Source organism: Planococcus citri, chromosome 2, assembly GCF_950023065.1.
Source record: "Planococcus citri chromosome 2, ihPlaCitr1.1, whole genome shotgun sequence".
NCBI lineage: Eukaryota > Metazoa > Arthropoda > Insecta > Hemiptera > Pseudococcidae > Planococcus > Planococcus citri.
The window spans coordinates 80,012,303-80,031,954 of record NC_088678.1 but is presented as its reverse complement, the minus strand read 5'-3'; the positions used below and the strand labels follow the sequence as shown (position 1 = coordinate 80,031,954).

Here is a 19,652-nt window from a genome sequence, read left to right as displayed (position 1 = left end):
AAATTTGATGAAATTTTGTAAAAATTTAAAGTTTCAAAAATGTGCTGGAGGCTCCAGTAATTTTCAAAAAAAAGTCGTTGGAGGCTCTAAAATGACTTGAACTTACCTGAAGTCGTCTTCAGAGGGTGTTAGAATTGAAGTGTAGAGTAAATTTCAGCTTCCCACCTCCATTTGATGAAATTTTGTGAAAATTTAAAGTTTCAAAAATCTGCTGGAGGCTTCAGGAATTTTCAAGAAGTTGCTGGAGGATCCAAAACGACTTGAAATTCACCTGCAGTACTTCGTAGCGTATTGAAATTAGTTTTTAGAATAAATTTCAGCTTTACAACTCCAATTTGATGGAATTTTGTGGGAATTTCGAGTTTCAAAAATCTGCTGGAGGCTCCAGAACTGCTCAAAACGGGTTGAAACCGTTTCCAATCGATTTGGCATGTCGAAAATAGGGTATATCCCAAATTTCAGCTTTCTTGGTCAATTTGGTAAAATTTTGATTTTTTCCCTCATTTTTGGCCTAAATTCGATTTTCAAAAATTCACCAAAAATCGAAAAACGCACTTTAGCACTTGAAATTTTGACAGGTGATAAGTTTTTGCATGATCTTTCGATCTACCTTTCTAAAGTTTGAAAAAGTTTGTGCAAGTCCTATGTTAAAACGCAAAATCTGCGATTTCGGCTGACCTGTCAATCAAAATGGCCGCCATTTTGTAAGTAAGACCAATTTTTTTTGGGCAAGTTTGCTTTAAAATGTTCCTTAGGATGTCTCCTTTAAGAAAAAAGTTGTCCCGGAGGATCGGCGGGGGGGGGGTGCAATGACTCCTATTGTCATATGCCGGACTATTATGACAGTAGATATCAACGGAAAACGTCGATAAACTTTATCAGAAAAATTGTTTGGTTGTTTTTGAAAATATCGTTGTACCTCACAAATCGTCAATTTTCTGGAACTTTCGCCTTCGCGAACTCTTTTTGAATTTGATTTTCAAACGCCAAAAAGGCTGCAAAAAAATCACGAAAAAAATGCGAATTTTTGTTTTGAATATTTCAGTATCTACCAACTTTGTAGGAGAACGATTCAAATTTTTTGTCAAGTATAAAAGCATCGTTTTTGAACATTGAAAACTAATCAACATTTTATTTCCAGCTCTCCCTTCCAAAATTTGTTCGAACCACATCTGGCTAATTAGTATGACAAATACTGGGGCGTGGAGGGAGATGAGGGTGTCTGGAATAAAAAGTTGGGAAACAATATAACAACCGTCTTATTTGAGCTTGAACATGAATTTCTTTTCAGCAAGGTACCAAGTCAGTTTTTAAAAATTGTACTTGAATTGGGAAAATTTTCATTCGATGTTTCCAACATCACAACAACGATTGGTTTTCAGACATCAATAAGCAAAATTCGTCATACGATACCGATCTCCGATCGTTCATTTTATGTAACAGTTTTCAAATTAATGGATTCGACTGTATTATATATACCTACCTACTGAACACAAAATTCCGAAAAATGAAGCACACTTCTAGCAATCACATCACAAAATTTATTACAATAACTGAATTATATTGGTTGAAATCAAAAAATTTAAAACAGATTTAGAATCACAGATAAAAATATAAGCTACACATTAAAATTACAATATTACTAAAAAATTCAAAAATTCAACCATCGACTATCGTTTTGACGAACTTTCGTTACACGTAGTTAGGTATATTTTAGTAATAAATTCCATTATTTTACAGTCGTCGTTTTCAAAAAACCACTTCATCAGATGTGCACGTGGACGGTACATTCTCCCCTTTAGCAATTCCCCGATCGTTTCGAATTCGCCGTACGAGTAAATCATTTCCAATTTGAAAGCTTTCCTTTCACTTTCGATTGGATAATACCAATGCAAAAATTCCTCCATAGAATCACTCGCTTTGAAAGTGTATCCGTTGACGCAGCCTTCCAACATGTTGATAAAAGCTTCCGAAACGTTGATTTTCTCTTTGAATTCAGCAACACCTGTCTCACTTCCGTAGCACCAAGTCAGAATCTCTTCGATCTGTGTCTCCTTAAAAGTGGGCAGATAACCATTATGAAGATGATCGGAAAGTAAATCAATGCAGGCCTTCTTTGCCCGAGATAAATTGTCGTGGTGTGGCACAAAAGTTTCAATACATTCCACGATGCTATTTGCTTCATTCAGATGCATCATTCTGTCCAGAACATACATTCCTTTCTTTAAAGCGTTTTGCATCAGTAGGGTAGTGCAGGAGGACTCGAATCCGTCGTCGCCATCGGTATCACAAAACACGTTGTTGACGAATTCGTAAATTATTTTCCAATCGATACTCATCAATGCAAGACTAAGAGAGTCCAAATTCTCCATTAAAAATTTTCTCTGGTACGCGATTTTGCTCGCGTTATCATCCGAGTAGCAAAACGATATAATACTGCTAAATTCACCAAACTCGCCACACCTCAAATATCCAGAAAAAGTTCCCTCCATTGTATCCGATTGTCGAATATCATTCTTCAATTCTTCGACATCTTCGGCATTGAATTGAAATTCGTCAATTAGTTTGACTATTGAAGCGAACGGTTGCCACACTACCAGCCAATCAAAATTCGACTTGAGGAAATTTCGCGGTTCGTCGACTTCAGCCAAGGCACGAATAAGCACAAAAGGATTGCGGAATTGGTCTCTATTCTCGTAATAATAGCCCTCGTTTTCCATAATCAAATCGTACCATTTATCGACAATGCGTGATCGCAAGCCACTTGAGGCTACACGGACTTTATACTCCATGCTGGCATCGTTCCAAATTTCCATTAGTAATGGTGTCAGTGCATTGAAATGAAGAAGACCTTGCATCGACAAAGACGCCAATTTTTTGAAAATTAGAGCAAAATTCTTGAAACTCAATTTGCCCTTCAATTCGGTGTAAATCTGTCGAATACTTTCAAAGTCATATACCTTGTCGTAATTTTTAATGATTTTTTTCAAATTAGCCTGGTACACGGAAGTTTTTTCGCATTCATTCAGTAAAGCCAAAAGTTGTTTTTGATATTTTCCACGTTTGTGTGAGACAACGTTCTTAGACTGCAATAATCTGTCGCCGGAGTTCAATTTTTCAAAAAAGTACTTTATGGGCTGCCAAAGATCGAATTCGTTCAGAGCTTTAGCAAACATGATCTCGTCGATTGAATCGTTCGCCGGTACAGGTATCGTATGCAACTGATTGGTCAAGTGTTTACTCCAATAAATCAGCAATGGCTCTTTTTTAAAACACCAATCTATCGCTACCTCCGCCATATCTCTCAAATTCCACACTTCCTCCGGGAAACAATACGTACAAGCGAATCTGTACTTTTCCATCGCGTTGAAATTCGAGCTAGCCAACACGTTTTTCGCAGTAGCTGCGTAGTCGATCGATCGATCCGGTTTCCAAATCAATTTCAGCAGGTATTGTTTCAAAGGAGACGCCGGATCATCGTGGAAGAAATTTTTTTATGGTGATAACAGATCCATCGGGTAACCTGGTTCAAAATCGACGTCATATGACATTCAATTTGGTCGCGTACCAAATCCGGCATCACTGGACGGCCGGGTAGCTGCATTTCGTTCATTTTCCAAATTAACCATTCGTGATCCGGGCATGTACCGTAATCTTCTTCCTTTTTCCAAGTATAGATTGTTGACATTTCACAGCTGGCCCATTGGTACACGAATTGTATACACGTAGATTTCGCCGCCAGTGAACGTAATTCGGTCGGATCGTCGTCCATTTTTATCAATAATTCGATTCTTTGCGACGAAACAACTGAAAAAAGCATCAACATTTTTCATCAATATCAATCATTCTCTGACTTTTTCATAGGTACCAATTTTTTTCAATTTTCTAGATCTTTCGAACATCAGTTACACTTAAAACGTCTGAAAAGGGGAAGGGAGGAGGATTTATTCCAATATTTTGTTCAGAAAAAAGTCCATCAATTGTGAGAATATTTCCTCTTCATGGTGAATTTCGTTTACAAGATTAACCAATTTTAGAACAAAAATTGCTAAATTTACCGAGTTTTCCGAAACGTGAGTGGCTGAGAATGAAAATTTCCTACCTTTTCGTTATGTTTCAGACACCGGACAGTTTGAATAAGGTTTGTTTCATGATACATACTACAAGAACTACGCCAGAAATAGGTATCGTAAGTTGGGAGGTACATCTAGTCATAAAAATTCTACACTATACGATGATGTTCTGTACTTACTTACCTCAAAATGTCAAGTCTATAAAATGAACACGGAACAATGAAATTACACAACAAATTATACGATTTCGCGCAAAATCACAAGGTTTTTGTTTTCAAAAAACATTATCGAGTAATAAGTACATACAGCAGGTCTCAGTACGCGTGTTTACATACGAGCTGTGTGATATTACACGACCAGCGAACATCGAAAAAATATATGTACGTTACTCGACTCGAGACTAGCATATCAAATGTCGGACACGACGCGAGGAAGGATGCAAAAAAAGAATGATAACAGATAAGTAAAATTTCACATACATATGTATGTTCGAAATATGCCAGAAATTATGGTACAGATGTACTTGGGTCTGTCTTCTGCACAACCAAGTTCTGTATGAACCTGTATTAATACACCATCAACTGGTTCAACAACTCAATGTGTCTCATTCTCATGTACCGACTACATATTTCGAAGCAACTTTACAATCATTTATGTATTTTCAATGATTCAATTTTTTTGACAATTTCTGTTGATTAAATGAGGAATGGGATTATATAAATCATTATGACAGTAGATATCAAGGTCAAACGTGGATAAAAGTTCACCAAAAAATTGTCTGCGACTTTCGTTGGTGATTTTTTTTCCAATTGTCACATATTTCAATTTTGGGAATTGAATCTTGGAAAAAAATAAACTTGAAATCTGCGATACACAAAGGTTTAAAACAACGATGAGGGGTGGGGGTGGGTGAGGGTAAAGGACAAGAATACATGAAAGTAGATTTCATTATTCAAACAAGCTCTAACCAGTACGTCATAGGGTGGGTCGGTTTTCATTTTTTTTTTTAAATCGAATATTAATGAACCCGAACAAAAAACCAGGGCCAAAGACCTTAATAAAACGAACGAAAATTTTCGAATTTTTTGGTCAACGTTTGACCATCCGGCTTGAGTTCAAAGCTTGAAAATTTGATGTGTTGAAAAAAAGTTAATTCTTTCTCAGGTCAAGTGGTCTTATAGTAGTGCTCACAATCACGTACAAATGAAATATAAATCAGTTGTTTGACTGTAATTTTACCATCTTAAAGAGGTGATTATAAAATTACCTACACATTTAAAAGAAAAAACAAAAACAAAATTTCGAGAAATCCTGAATTTGGCAAAAATGAACTTTGAACTTTTCTAATGGCCTAAAAACGATCACATGCAAGTACTACAAATGTCAAAAGACCATCGCAGCTGGAAAAAAATTCTGAAAAATCAATTTTGAGCTCGAGCCGAGGCCGGGGGTGAAACGTTGACCAAAAATTCGAAATTTATTTTATGCCATATTAGGGTCATTTATTTGCAATGTCTTTTTGGTAGAATCGATCAACATTCGAAAAAAGTTGAAAAACGATCCACCCTACTTACTAGATGATTTTTTTTCAATTTTTCCGGCTCAAATTTTCCATTTTTGAAAATTTTTTGGCGCGTCATTAAAGGGAATTACCAATGTTCGTAGTACCGAGCGAAGTTATTTCTTGAACAGGGGTAGAAGTGGGTTATTCCGAACGGTTTGGACCAAAAATGGAAAACATGTTACGAGATTTCTTCAATTTTCATAATATTTTGGGCACTAATAGGGACATTTTTTACATTTTGGCCGAAATTTTGGGGCTCTGTAACCTCTCCTCTTCCCTATGATTTTACAAATCTCAATACGAAAAGTTCATATGGTTGCGAATACATAATATCTATCATCACAAAAATGTATCTTTTTTAGATGATTGAACATTTTTCAGATCACAGCTCCTAAATCTCAATCAATCAATCAATCAATCAATTTCATTTATTTTGACGTCGAGCTTTCTAAAATTGAATTTTCAAAAAAAAAAAGGCTAAACTTTGAACTTTTGAAGATTTTGGCGAATATTGTTGAAACTAGCTACCTTAGGTTATACCTTTAATACACCAAGAAACGATTTTTTCCAAACCGTACGACAGTCTCGAAGGATTGAAATCCGAATTTGAGAATTTCACCGTATCAGCCCTAAGCAAAGTTGAGGAATTTTGAAAAAAGGAGGGAATCTGGAATTGGAATGATGGAATTTTAAAGTAGAAATAAGCAGGACATTTACAGCAGAAAAATTTTCGTGATATTGAACTTTAAAGAGCTCGAGTAGAAGAGTAGAGTGAAGGGCGATGTCAAATTTTAATCGAGTTGGAACTTTGAAATTTTTAAGAAACAATAAACAAAACTTACGAGACAGGACTTTTTTTGCGATACCCTCAAAAAAAATTCAAAATAATCGAAAAAATACCATAAAAACTGAAAAAAAGAACAAATTTTTGTAAGGGAAAAAAATCAAATTTTTCAAAAAAAACTATACATTTTAATCAATTTTGAAAAAAACAATACTTTGGTTTAGCAAATTTTGTACGTAACAAAGTAGGACTTTTCAGGCAGGCGAAGCAAAAATTGTTTTTTTTTTGGATGTTTTGGCAAAAAATACGACTACTTGACTATATTATGCCAAAAAAGTACTTCCTGAAAATTTTGACAAAAAAAAAAAAAAGATTCTATTGAGAAAGTTGGAAAAACATGGGATACGGGGTCCATCCAATCCACAAATGCACAGCTTTAGCCAAATTCTATTCTCTATCTAAACGATTTGTCATTCCACATTAATGCACTTCTAACACTGTTTGCTGATTTAGGTGTAGTTGATCAATCTAATTGTCATTAGATTACAATAAAATCAAAAAAAAACTTATTTTTTTGTGTATTTCTGTTTCAGGTAAGAACAATTTTGCATTGCATGTTTCAAAAATAAATGCACCCAGCTCTCAAGAATCAGAAAATTTAACTATACGTGAGTGATTAATTTACAAACTACAATACTTTCGAGGAATTTTACGAAATGGTTTAATAGGGACGTGGAAGCCATGAAAGCAAAATCCCAAAAATTAAAAATTTCACGTTTTTACATCGTTTATAGGGTAGGTACCAGGTTTTTTTCCATCTAAGGGACGTTATTCAGAACGTTTTGATCCAAAATAGGAAACGTGTAACGTGATTTCAGCGATTTTCAGAGAATTTTGGGATCGATTGATATTTGACAGTTCTGTTTACATTTGAATCCAAATTTTGAGGCTCCGGTAGTCGGTACCCTCTCCACAAGATACGTGTTTGTGCCTAACTCATTTGCAAAATTCTATAAAAAATAAAGCACATCCCAAAAAACACATCACATATTTATTACAGGTAATGCCTATCTTAATTGATTAAAATAATGATTCGAAAAAAAAAAAGATAAAAATTCACAAACGAATAAACTCGACATAACCACCACAAAAAACTTCCAAAAACTCATATGGTGATGCGTGGACCACTAAACCTAATGGACGATACGTTAGCCACAAATTCCTTTATTGCATCGGCGTCGTTCTCGAAAAACCAATCCAACATACGTCGACGATAACTTCTATCCTTTAAATATATCGAAATATCTTCGAATTCGTTGTACGAGTGAATCATTTCCAATTTAAAAGCTCTCCTTTCACTATCGACGGGATAGTACCAATGCAAAAATTCCTCCATCGAATCGCTGACTTTAAAGGTCAATGTCGTGTTTTTCGCTATGCAGCCAGAAAACTGAGTAATGAATAGTTTCGAAACGTTGATCATCTCTTTAAATTCGGCAACGCCCGTCTCAGTTCCATAACACCAATTCAACATATGGTCATTGAACGTAGCTCGTTTAAAAACGAAAAAGTCGTCACTATGAATCATATTTAAGAGTAAGTCCAAGAAGGTCTGCTTTGCCAGCGATAAACTATCATTGTCAGGCACGAAAGTTCGAATACAATCCACAATGCCGTACCCATCTTCTCGTTTCATTAGTTTCCTCAAAGAGTACTCTCCATTCTGAAAAGCACGAAACAACAGTCTGGTAGTGTAGCTAGACGCGAATCCGTCAGTATCACGAAACACATTGCTGACGAATTCGTAGACTATTCTCCAGTCGATGCGATACAACGCATTAGCGAGAGCTTTCAAGCCATCTTCATTCATCAACAAGTTCTTCTGATATGTGCTTATATCGGCCTTATGGTCTTGGTAACAAAACGATACAAAAGCGCTGAATTCTTCCAACTTGCCACTCTCCAAATATTTTAGACAAGCGCGCTTCATTCTAGACGGACGTCGAGTATACCTTTTTAATTCCTCGACGTCTTCGGCATCCAATTGAAAGTCGTCAATCAGTTCGACTACCGAAGCAAACGGTTGCCAGATCACCAACCAATAAAAATTCGACTTGAGGAAATTTCCCGGATTGTGAGCAGCAGCCAAAGCTCGAATAAATTCCAAATGCCGATGAAATTCGTCTGTTGACCAACAGTGCTTGATGCAATTTTCACCCGAAACAATTGCTGTGGAGCATTCGGCGGCGATACGCGATTGCAAATCTCTCACGTTTACAAGGAATCCATCCTCGCCGATGGCATCGTTCCAAATTTTTATCAGTAGGGTTAAGGATATCAGTGACCAGAATAGGCAGTGATCTAAGCCAATTGACACTTTCACTAATTCGACGATAATTGGAGCGAAATTCGTCCAATTCGACTTGCCTTTCAATTCGGAGTACATCTGACTGATACCTTCGAAGTCACACACCGCCGAGAAATTCTCCACGATTTGTATCGCGTTGTCTTGGTACACGAGACCTTTTTCACATTCGTTCATCAGAGACAGTAGTTCTTTCAGATATTCTTTTCCAGTGCTCTCCGAGTTCGTGATAATGTCGCAAAACTGCCATATATTAATACCGGAGTTGAATTTTGTGAAAAAGTACACAATGGGTGCCGGAAGATCGTATTTCTCTACAGCTTCTCTAAACAAGAAGACCTCGATCGGAACGAACCCTGTGGGTAACTTTATCGTATGCAATTGATTGGTCAAGTATTTACTCCAATAAACCAGCAATGGCTCTGTTTCGAAACACCAATCCATCGCTACCTCCGCCATTTCTCTCAAATTCTGCACATCCTCCGGGAAACAATACGTACAAGCAAATCTGTACCTCTCCATGGCGTTAAAATTCGACCCAGCCAGCACGTTTCTCGCAGTAGCCGTGTAATCAATCGATCGATGACTCCATAGATCCGGTTTCCAAATCAATTTCAGCAGATATTCTTTCAACGGAGACGCCGGTTCATCGTGGAAGAAGTTTTTCTTATGGTGATAACAGATCCAGTCAGTAACCTCTTCCAAAACCCACGTTATTTGGTACTCGATTTGATCGCGAACCGAATCCGGCATCACTGGACTGCCGGGTATCTGCATTTCGTTCATTTGCCAAATAACCCATTCGTGATCCGGGCATGTACCGTAGCCTCGTTCGTCTTTCCAAGTATCGATCGTTGGCATTTCACAGCTGGCCCATTCGTACACTATTTGTATACACGCGGATTCCGCCGCCAGTGAACGTAAATCGGCCGGATTATCCTTCATCGTTAACAATAATTCGATTCTTCGCGACGAAACAACTGAAAAAAGCATCAAAACTTCCATCAAAAATCAATCTGCTCATCTCGAGTCTTTCAAATTCTCAGCTCAATAAGGTCTTAATCTGAGTGTCTAGTATTCATCTTCCAGATAAACGATATTCTCTGACTTCTCCCAATCAATTTTTTCAATTTTCCAGTTCTTTCGAACGTCAATTTTCACTTGAAACAACTTAAGAAAGGGGGAGGAAGGATTCATTCCACTGTAGGAAAATGATTCCTGTTCATGATTGATGAATTTCATTAACAAAATTCCCCGATTTTAGAATGAAAAACTGATAAATTTACAGACACGAGTTTTCCAAAACCTGAGAATGAGAATTTCTCACCTTTTCGCTATTTTGCAGACACTACAGACACCTCGAGAAAGATTTGTTTTATGATACGATGCCACTAATATCACTTAAATAAGGAGGTATAATTAGTCATAAACGATATTATGTAAGATACTCACCTCAAAATATGAAGTCCATAAAAGTATAAACACGAAACAATGAAATTGTACAACAAAATATAATACGATTTCACACAAAAACACAGAATTTTTGTTTTTAAAAAATATGAATGACTAAAAGTACACACTTATCAGGTCTCAGTACGCATGTTTACAAACGAGCTGTGATAATTATTATGACCAACGATCATCGAAGAAATATGCAACTAGAATATTGAGACTGGTAACTACACGTCCAATGACGCGAGGAAGGGTGAAAAAAAAGAGAGATAACAAAGCGGTAGAACTTCACATCATTTATGTACTAGTTGACTTATTTCGCAGCAACTGTGCAATCATATTTTCAAGAAATAAGTTTACTGACAATTGCTGTGGGTTTAATCAGTGAACGAGATTAAACTATTCATTTCTGACAAGGGAACCTCTTGACTCTTGAGGTGTCACACTCCGATTTGAAGGGAACCGTGATTTTTGGAAAGAGCATGGTCTAAAACCCCCAAAACCAAATTTTCAGCTACTCAAGTTCGTTTTTCGATTTTTGGCGAATTTTTGAAAATTCAAAATTGACGTTTCAGGGCGATTTATGCTTTTTTTCAAAAAGTACGTACTTGATCAGTAAAAATGTTCAAAATAAGTCCCAAAACTAATATTAATTACCCAAATCCAAATTTCACAATTTCCAGCCATTCTGGAGCCTCCAGCGCGATTTTTCAATTTCTCCAGAATTTTGGATTTGCTCCAGAAGGCGTGAATATGAAGTTGGGCAACTAAAAATCGAGTTGTGTATAATACTCGACCTGCTTAACGAGTTTATCCACATTTGAGCCAATTTTGAGAGTGACACCTCATGAGTGGCTTTTTGACCAGCTTTTTTCAAAATTAAAAAATCCAAAAAATACAAAGATAACCGTTTGTGAGGAAATGTTTGAAATTCACGCGAATCGCTGTATGTTGTCTGCAACTAACCCTCCAAATCAAAATTTTACGATTTCCAGCCATTCTGGAGCCTCCAGCGCGATTTTCAATTTCTCCAGAATTTTAAATAATGACGCGAATTTTGCTTATTTTTAACAGTGAATATGAAGTTGGGCAGCTAAAAATCTAGTTGTATATTACACTCGACCTGTTTAACGAGTTTATCCACATTTGAGACGATTTTGAGAGTGACACCTCAATAGTGGTTTTTTGACCAGCTTTTTTCAAAATTAAAAAATCCAAAAAATCAAAAGTTTCCCGTTTTTGTGAAAATTTTTGGCTCAAATGAGGATAAATTCGTTAAACAGGTCGAGTATATACTTAACACAACTCGATTTTTAGCTGCCCAACTTCATATTCACGCCTTCTTGAAGCAAATCCAAAATTCTGGAGAAATTGAAAAATCGCACCGGAGGCTCCAGAATGGCTGGAAATGGTAAAATTTGGATTTGGGTAATTAATATTAGTTTTGGGACTTATTTTGACCATTTTTACTGATCAAGAACGTACTTTTTGAAAAAAAGCATAAATCGCCAAACACAGTCAATTTTGAATTTTCAAAAATTCGCCAAAAATCGAAAAATGAACTTGGGCGGCTGAAAATTTGGTTTTGGGGGTTTTAGACTATGCTCTTTCTAAGAATCGCGGTCCCATTCAAATCGGAGTGTGGCACCTCAAGAGGTTCCCTTGTGAGACCTACTAGAAGATGTCAACGGAAAACGTGGATAAAAAAGTTCACCCAAAAAATTGTTTGAGACTTTCGTTAATGATTTTTCTCTCGTCGATAAGTAACTAGAATTTGAATTTTTCCCCCTGAAATAATTTAAACAGGTACACCCCCCTCCCCACTACTAAAATTGGTGTTCTTTTTTTCAAGGAAATGAAAGGAAATTTTGACCTACAAATTGAAATCAAGTCCAACGGAGGAATTGAATAAGAAGAAGAATCCAATTCTCACATTTTAATTTTAGGAATTGAATTTTGAAAAAAAAAATGAAATCAGAGATACACAGGTTTAACAATGATTGGGGGGAGGGAGGCAAGGGCGAGAAAATAGGTTTCTCCTTGACAAAGAGAACCTATATGTATGTATTATTCGAACATGTTTCGACCAGTAGGTAATAGGGTGTGTCGTTTTTCACTTTATTCGAATCGTTCTACTGCAAAAACGATTCGAATTTTCTCTGTCAAGTATAAAAGCATCGTTTTTGAACGTTAAAACTTATTCAACATTTTTTTATACCAACTCCCTCTTACAAAATTTGTTCAAACCACATTTGGATGATTAGCGTGATAAATACTGGGATGGGGCAGATGAAGGTGTCAGAAATAAAAAGTTGGGAAACAATAACAAGCGTCCTATTCACGCTTGTACAATAATTTTATTATGTATATAGCAAAGTAACTGGTAGGTTTTCAAAAATGGCGCTCGAATTGAGAGAATTTTCATTCAATGTTTCCAACATCACAACAACGAATGGTTTGCAGACATAAAAAAGCAAACTTCGTCAGACCATACTGTTGTATGAGTAATAGGTGTGTACAGAGAGTGAGCTAGTTGGATGAGTCAGAATTCGAGGAATAGGTTGAGGAGTGAGAGAATGAAAAGTAGGACACTCAAACATGACGATTCTATATCGTTTATTAATTTAGTACATATCCAGCTAGACCATAAGTATGTACTGAGACAATTAAACAGTTCAATATTGTGCATTATACTGAATACATCGTTTTGGATAGAACCTGCCTATTATTTCATACGACAGAATTGGCACCCAACAAGGAAGAACCAAGGTAAATACTCCGAGAATAATGGTAAATAATTCGTTGAATTGATTAATTATTGAATATGTATTATGATTATATTTGCACCATTCGCGTAATTATTATTATCTAAATCATAAGTGAAGAAAAAGCACCAAAAGTGAATTTTCAAGAAATCAACCAAGGACATTTCTAAAATTTTGAGCAAAAATCCAGGACCAGTAAACCTCAAGTTTTTATAAAAATGATAGGAGATACACCAACTACAACCAAGACACTCATTTTCCATCCAGGTTCATTTTCTGGCCTGAAAAATACTGCAGATGAATTTATTCAAAAATTTGAACTATATGCCAGTATAAATGATTGGGATGATGTGAAAAAATTCAAATACTTTCCTGCCAGTTAAGGAAAAAGGATACTAGGAAAAAACCAGGATTATTGAAACCAATTGAAGTGAAAAATTGTGAAATTTTTGGACACCTGGAGTTGGACTTTGTTGGCCCACTCACAAAAAGCTCAGGTCATGAATACATCTTAGTAGGTACTTGCCAGGCTACAAAATTTTCAATTGCAAAGCCTGTGTGCAGTGCTTCAGCTGAGAGTGTGATTAAATTTGTATATGAGCTCATAAGTATCTATGGATGCCCGAAAAAAATATTATGTGACAATGGAACTCATTTTAAAAATTCAAAATTCCAAGAAGTGTGCAAAAAATTAGGAATTGAGTTAATTTATAGCTCTAGCTACTCAGCTCAGAGCCAAGGATCAGTAGAAAGGAAAAATGGCACACTTTGTAGCTCCCTTTCACATTACGTAAATGAAAATAGGACAAATTGGAGTGAATTTATAAAATTTGTAGTATTTTCCTACAATACCACTCCAGTAGCTAGATTTAATGGATTGAGTCCATATTACATTTTATATGGCCAACAACCTAATTTACCCATTGATAACAAGCTTGGATTGAATACAAAAGATAAAAAAGACAGACAAGCCCAGATAGATGAAATCCAAAAAATCAGAAAAGAAATTCCTGAACTGATTTTGAAAAATCAGAAGGAATACAAAAAGAGTTACGACCAAAAACACAGGGAGGTTTTATACAACCCTGGTGATCTTGTACTCTTGGAAAAACCATGGAAACACTTGGGAAAATTGAAAACAAAATATACAGGACCTCATACAGTACTGAAAAGAGTAACTCCATTAAATTACCAAATTAAGGTAGATGGAAAAGAAGATACAGTACATGTATGAAGATTGAAAAAATATATTCAGAGAAATCCAAATCAAAACTGCTGAGAAAATAGGATAAGAAATGAATAGGATTACAAATAGGTTAAGAATTTTAATTGTATATTATAATAAGGCTCCACATAATGCGCAGTGTGGATAGAATAAGTAGACTAGAATTATAATAGGAATAGAATTTTAAAATTATAAAAAATTAGAATAAGAAAAATCAGCAGAAATGTAGGCCTACAGAAATAAAGAGAGAAATAAGAGAAAAATAAAGAGAGAAATAAGAGAAAAATTAGAGAGAAAAAGCTACTCACCTTTATAGGTGAAAAAAGCAAAAAGAAAAAAGAAAAATGGCAAAGAGAGAAAAAATTAGACTACCTACCTATTAGAAACTTTGGTATTTAACTACTATAAGTTTGTGTAGAAATTTACTCAAATATGACAAAATACCTATCAAGAAACTTTAGGGACATGGTATGGACCATCTGAGGCCCTATCATGACAGAATGAACTAGAAGGGAGGTACTAGGGGAAAAGTAGAGTACCCTATTACCACAATCCCCAAAGGTCATCTGATCAGAAATTAGACTGTAAGTTGTAAATATAGCTATATGGTTACTAAGTAATATTTTTTAGTGCCTATCCATTATACATAGTTATTTCTATGAAAAAAAAAAAACTGGTCACATTTTATAAATTGGTAAATTATAATAGCATGAGAAATTATTCAACCTATAATTTTTAGTATAGAACCAAACTTGATCAATATTCATTTATTTACTCATTATTTGTAAACAATAATGTTCAAAACTGACCAGAAAAACACTGTTTCATTTTAAATATTCTTGTTTTCATTTTATAAGCATTTTTTTACCCATAAGCATCAAAAAATGTAAACGGTTTGTAAAAACTTGACATAAGATGTTTAGAGTTTTACAATAATAGACTAAGTATTGATAAGTGAGGTCACTTATTTTTTAAAGGAAGAGGTAGATGTTGTATGAGTAATAGGTGTGTACAGAGAGTGAGCTAGTTGGATGAGTCAGAATTCGAGGAATAGGTTGAGGAGTGAGAGAATGAAAAGTAGGACACTCAAACATGACGATTCTATATCGTTTATTAATTTAGTACATAGCCAGCTAGACCATAAGTATGTACTGAGACAATTAAACAGTTCAATATTGTGCATTATACTGAATACATTGTTTTGGATAGAACCTGCCTATTATTTCATACGACACATACCCATCGTTCATTTTTGGTAACACATATTCAAATTAATGGATCCGTCTGCATTCTATACCTAGACCTAGACCTACCTATACTCGATACAAAATTCTGAAAAATGAAGCACGCTTCTAGCAAACACATCGCCAAATTTATTACGATAACTGAATTGGTGAAAATAAATATTTAAAAAAAGATTTAAAATCACAGATAAAATAAACTACCTATCCATTACAATATTACTAACATATTCAAGAATATGCGTATAACCATCCACTGCCGTATTGACTAACCTACACGTATATTTTAGTAGTAAATTCCATTATTTTATAAGCGTCGTTTTCAAAAAACCAATTCAACATACGTCGACGATACCTTCTCTCTTTTAGCAATTCCCTGATTTCTTCAAATTTACCGTACGAGTAAATCATTTCCAATTTAAAAGCTTTCCTTTCACTTTCGATTGGATAATACCAATGTAAGAATTCCTCCATCGAATCACTCGCTTCGAAAGTGTATCCTACGACGACGCAGCTACGCAACTGATTAACGAAACATTCCGAAACGTTGATTTTCTCTTTAAATTTAGCAACACCTGTTTCGGTTCCGCAACACCAAATTAACATATTTTCGAACTGAGTCTCCTTAAAATTGAAAGATTCATAATAATAATAGAAATGATAATTATTTTGAAGGTAATCGAAAAGTAAATCACTGAGGGTCTTCTTTGCTCGAGATAAATCGTCGTCGTGTGGCACAAAAGCTTCAATACATTCCACGATGCTGGTGCTGTTTGCTTCTTCCCGATGTATCATTTCCATAAGATTAAGAACATGCTTTCCTTCCTTTAAAACGTATTGCATCAGTTGAGTAGTGTAGGAACCAACGGATCCGTCGTCGGTGTCGCGAAAGAGGTTGTTGACGAATTCGCGAACTGTTCTCCAATCGATGTACTTCAAAGCATGACTAAGACTTCCCAAATTAGCAATTAATAATTCTCTCTGATGCGAGATAGTGTTCGCGTGATCATCCGAATAGCAAAACGATACAAAACTGCTAAATTCAGCAAACTTGCCAAACGCCAAATATTCCCAACAAATTTGATTCTGTCGAATATCATTCTTTAATTCCTCGATATCTTCGGCTGTGAATTGAAATTCGTCGATTAGTTCGAGTACAGAAGCGAACGGTTGCCAGATTCGCAACCAATAAAAATTCGACTTGAGGAAATATCGCGGTTCGTACACCACAGCCAAGGCACGAATGAACACAAAAGGATTGCGGAATTTGTCTCTATTGTTGTAATAATACTCTCTTCCTTCCACGATCATATCTTTCCATCCTTCGGCGATACTGCGGATACTTGATCGTAAGTCAAATGAGATTACCTCACGTTTATCCTTGTAAATGGCATCGTTCCACATTTCCATTAATAACGGTGTCAGTGTATTGAAATATTCAGGACCTTCCATCGACCTAAACGCCAATTTTTCGAGTATTACAGCCAAATTCTTAAAACTCAACTTGCCCTTCAATTCGGTGTAAATCTGTAGAATACTTTCATAGTCACCTACCCCTTCGTAATTTGTAATGACGTGTCTAAAAATATCCCGGTACACAGACCTTTTTTCGCGTTTATTCAGTAAAGACAGTAGTTCTTTTTGATATCTTCCATCATTGAACAAGACATCTTTCCGACACTGCAATAATCTAGCGCCGGAGTTCAATTTTTCAAAAAAGTACTTTATGAGCACCCAAAGACGGTAGTATTCGTAGCTCAGAGCTTTATCAAACATGATCTCGTCGATTGATTTGTTCGCCGGTACTGGTATCGTATGTAACTGATTGGCCAAGCATTTACTCCAATAAACCAGAAAAGGCTCGGTTTCGAAACACCAATCTATCGTTACCTTGGCCATTTCTCTCAAATTCTGCACATCCTCCGGGAAACAATACGTACAAGCGAATCTGTACTTCTCCATAGGGTTAAAAGTCGAGCCAGCCAACACGTTTTTCGCAGTAGCTGCGTAGTCGATCGATCGACCACTCCAGCATCGATCCGGTTTCCAAATTAATTTAAGCAGGTATTCTTTCAACGGAGATGCCGATTCATCGTGGAAGAAGTTTTTACGATGATGGTAACGGATCCAGTCAGTCACCTCCTTCAAAATCGACATCATATGGCATTCGATTTGGTCGAGAACCAAATTCGGGATCACTGGGCTTCCGGGTAGTTGCATTTCGTTCAGTTGCCAAAGAAACCATTCGTGATCCGGGCATGTACCGTAGTCTTTTTCCTTTTTCCAAATATCGACTGCTGACATTTCACAGCTGGACCATTCGTACACCAATTGTATACACGAATATTCCGCAGCCAGTGAACGTAATTCGGTCGGATTGTGCTCCATTTTTATCAGTTATTCGATTCTTTGTGACCATCAACAACCAACTGTAAAAAATTAACAAATTTTTCATCAAAATCAATCTAAGTATTCGTCTCGAATCTTCCAAATTTGGCTCAATAAGACGTCTTAATGGATGACAAATCTTACATATAAATTATATTCTTTGACATTTCCACACACCAATTTTTTCAATTTTCTACATCTTTCGAACATCAATTTCACATAAAACGGTTCAAAAGTGGAAGGAAGGATTTATTACACTATACCTTATTGTTCAAAAAAGTCCATCAATTAGGAGAATAGGTATTTCTTCTTCACACTGAATTTCGTTGAATAAATTTCCCCAATTTTAAAACAAAAATTGCTAAATTTACGGAGTTTTCCGAAGCTTGAGAGGCTGGGAATGAAAATTTCCTACCTTTTCGTTATTTTTCAGACACTGGACACTATGAAAAAGATTTGTTTCATGATACAAGTACGATGCCAAAAACAGATATCGTAAGTTGGGAGGGAGGTACATCAAGTCATAATAATTCTACACCACACGATGTTGTGTACATACTATATACTTACCTCAAAATGTGAAGTCCATAAAATGAACAGAGAACGATGAAATTACACGCAACAAATTATACGATTTCACGCAAAATCACAGAATTTTTGTTTTTAAAAAATATGAAGGACCAAAAGTATACACTTATCAGGTCTCAGTACGCGTGTTTACAAACGAGCTGTGATATTACACGACCAGCGAACATCGAAAAAATATGTAGGTACTCGACTCGAGACTAGCGTATCAAATGACGGATGCGAGGAAGGGTGCAAAAAAAGAAAGATAACAGATAGTGTTACGAGCGTATATGTACATAAATTCAGACTTCTTTAATCGCTATTTATCATTAGTCTACTCATCAAAAAGCATATTTTGTTATGGTACCGTTACACATGTCGCAAAACCGCCGACGAGCAGGCATAGCTATTTGTGTCGAATGAAATAGGTACCTATTTTAACGATGGCGCTTAAATAAATGCTGATACGACTGTGTTCGCGTATTTTTTAAGTAATTGTTTTCGTATATATATTATGCAGACAGTTGGTGATAATTGGTCATTATTAAAACACATTTCCGTACGTTTCATTCGAGTATTTTTATTTCGTGATTGATTATTTGAGTCGTGATTTGTGTTAGAAGAGTGATAGTCCGGCATATGACAATAGGAGTAATTACCCCCCCCCCCCGCCGATCCTCCGGGACAACTTTTTTCTTAAAGGGGACATCCTAAGGAACATTTTAGAGCAAACTTGCCCAAAAAAAAGTTGGCCTTACTTACAAAATGGCGGCCATTTTGATTGACAGGTAAGCCGAAATCGCAGATTTTGCGTTTTAACATAGGACTTGCACGAACTTTTTCAAACTTTACAAAGGTAGATCGAAATATCATGCAAAAATTTATCACCTGTCAAAATTTCAAGTGCTAAAGTACGTTTTTCGATTTTTGGTGAATTTTTGAAAATCCAATTTAGGCCAAAAATGAGGGAAAAAATCAAAATTTTACCAAATTGACCAAGAAAGCTGAAATTTGGGATATACCCTATTTTCGACATGCCAAATCGATTGCAAACGGTTTCAACCCGTTTTGAGCAGTTCATGGAGCCTCCTGCAGATTTTTGAAACGCGAAATTCCCACAAAATTCCATCAAATTGGAGTTGTAAAGCTAAAATTTATTCTAAAAACTAATTTCAATATGCTACGAAGTACTGCAGGTGAATTTCAAGTCGTTTTGGATCCTCCAGCG

At 35.9% G+C, this 19,652-nt stretch overlaps 4 protein-coding genes across 4 annotated transcripts in view; 1 reads left to right on the top strand and 3 right to left on the bottom strand.

The window, feature by feature from the left end:
* LOC135837960 (roundabout homolog 2-like) overlaps positions 1-19,652 on the top strand; it is a 638,803-nt gene that overhangs the window by 318,334 nt on the left and 300,817 nt on the right. The gene's annotated exons all lie outside the window — the stretch shown is intronic.
* LOC135834572 (uncharacterized) lies at positions 1,522-4,671 on the bottom strand. Its single transcript, XM_065348489.1, has 2 exons — positions 4,257-4,671; positions 1,522-3,807 (listed from the first exon to the last, which is right to left on the bottom strand). The coding sequence occupies exon 2, from the start codon at positions 3,360-3,362 to the stop codon at positions 1,671-1,673; it is 1,692 nt and encodes a 563-aa protein (XP_065204561.1). The 5' UTR covers positions 3,363-3,807; positions 4,257-4,671; the 3' UTR covers positions 1,522-1,670.
* LOC135837927 (uncharacterized) lies at positions 7,451-10,576 on the bottom strand. Its single transcript, XM_065353370.1, has 2 exons — positions 10,239-10,576; positions 7,451-9,766 (listed from the first exon to the last, which is right to left on the bottom strand). Exon 2 carries the CDS (start codon positions 9,729-9,731, stop codon positions 7,587-7,589), a length of 2,145 nt encoding a protein of 714 aa, XP_065209442.1. The 5' UTR covers positions 9,732-9,766; positions 10,239-10,576; the 3' UTR covers positions 7,451-7,586.
* Positions 15,585-18,761, bottom strand: LOC135837926 (uncharacterized). Its single transcript, XM_065353369.1, has 2 exons — positions 18,428-18,761; positions 15,585-17,898 (listed from the first exon to the last, which is right to left on the bottom strand). The coding sequence occupies exon 2, from the start codon at positions 17,855-17,857 to the stop codon at positions 15,743-15,745; it is 2,115 nt and encodes a 704-aa protein (XP_065209441.1). The 5' UTR covers positions 17,858-17,898; positions 18,428-18,761; the 3' UTR covers positions 15,585-15,742.

Coding starts and splice junctions, on each gene's coding strand:
- LOC135834572 (XM_065348489.1), bottom strand. CDS start 3,362: ATGGAAAAGTACAGATTCGCTTGTACGTATTGTTTCCCGGAGGAAGTG.
- LOC135837927 (XM_065353370.1), bottom strand. CDS start 9,731: ATGAAGGATAATCCGGCCGATTTACGTTCACTGGCGGCGGAATCCGCG.
- LOC135837926 (XM_065353369.1), bottom strand. CDS start 17,857: ATGGAGCACAATCCGACCGAATTACGTTCACTGGCTGCGGAATATTCG.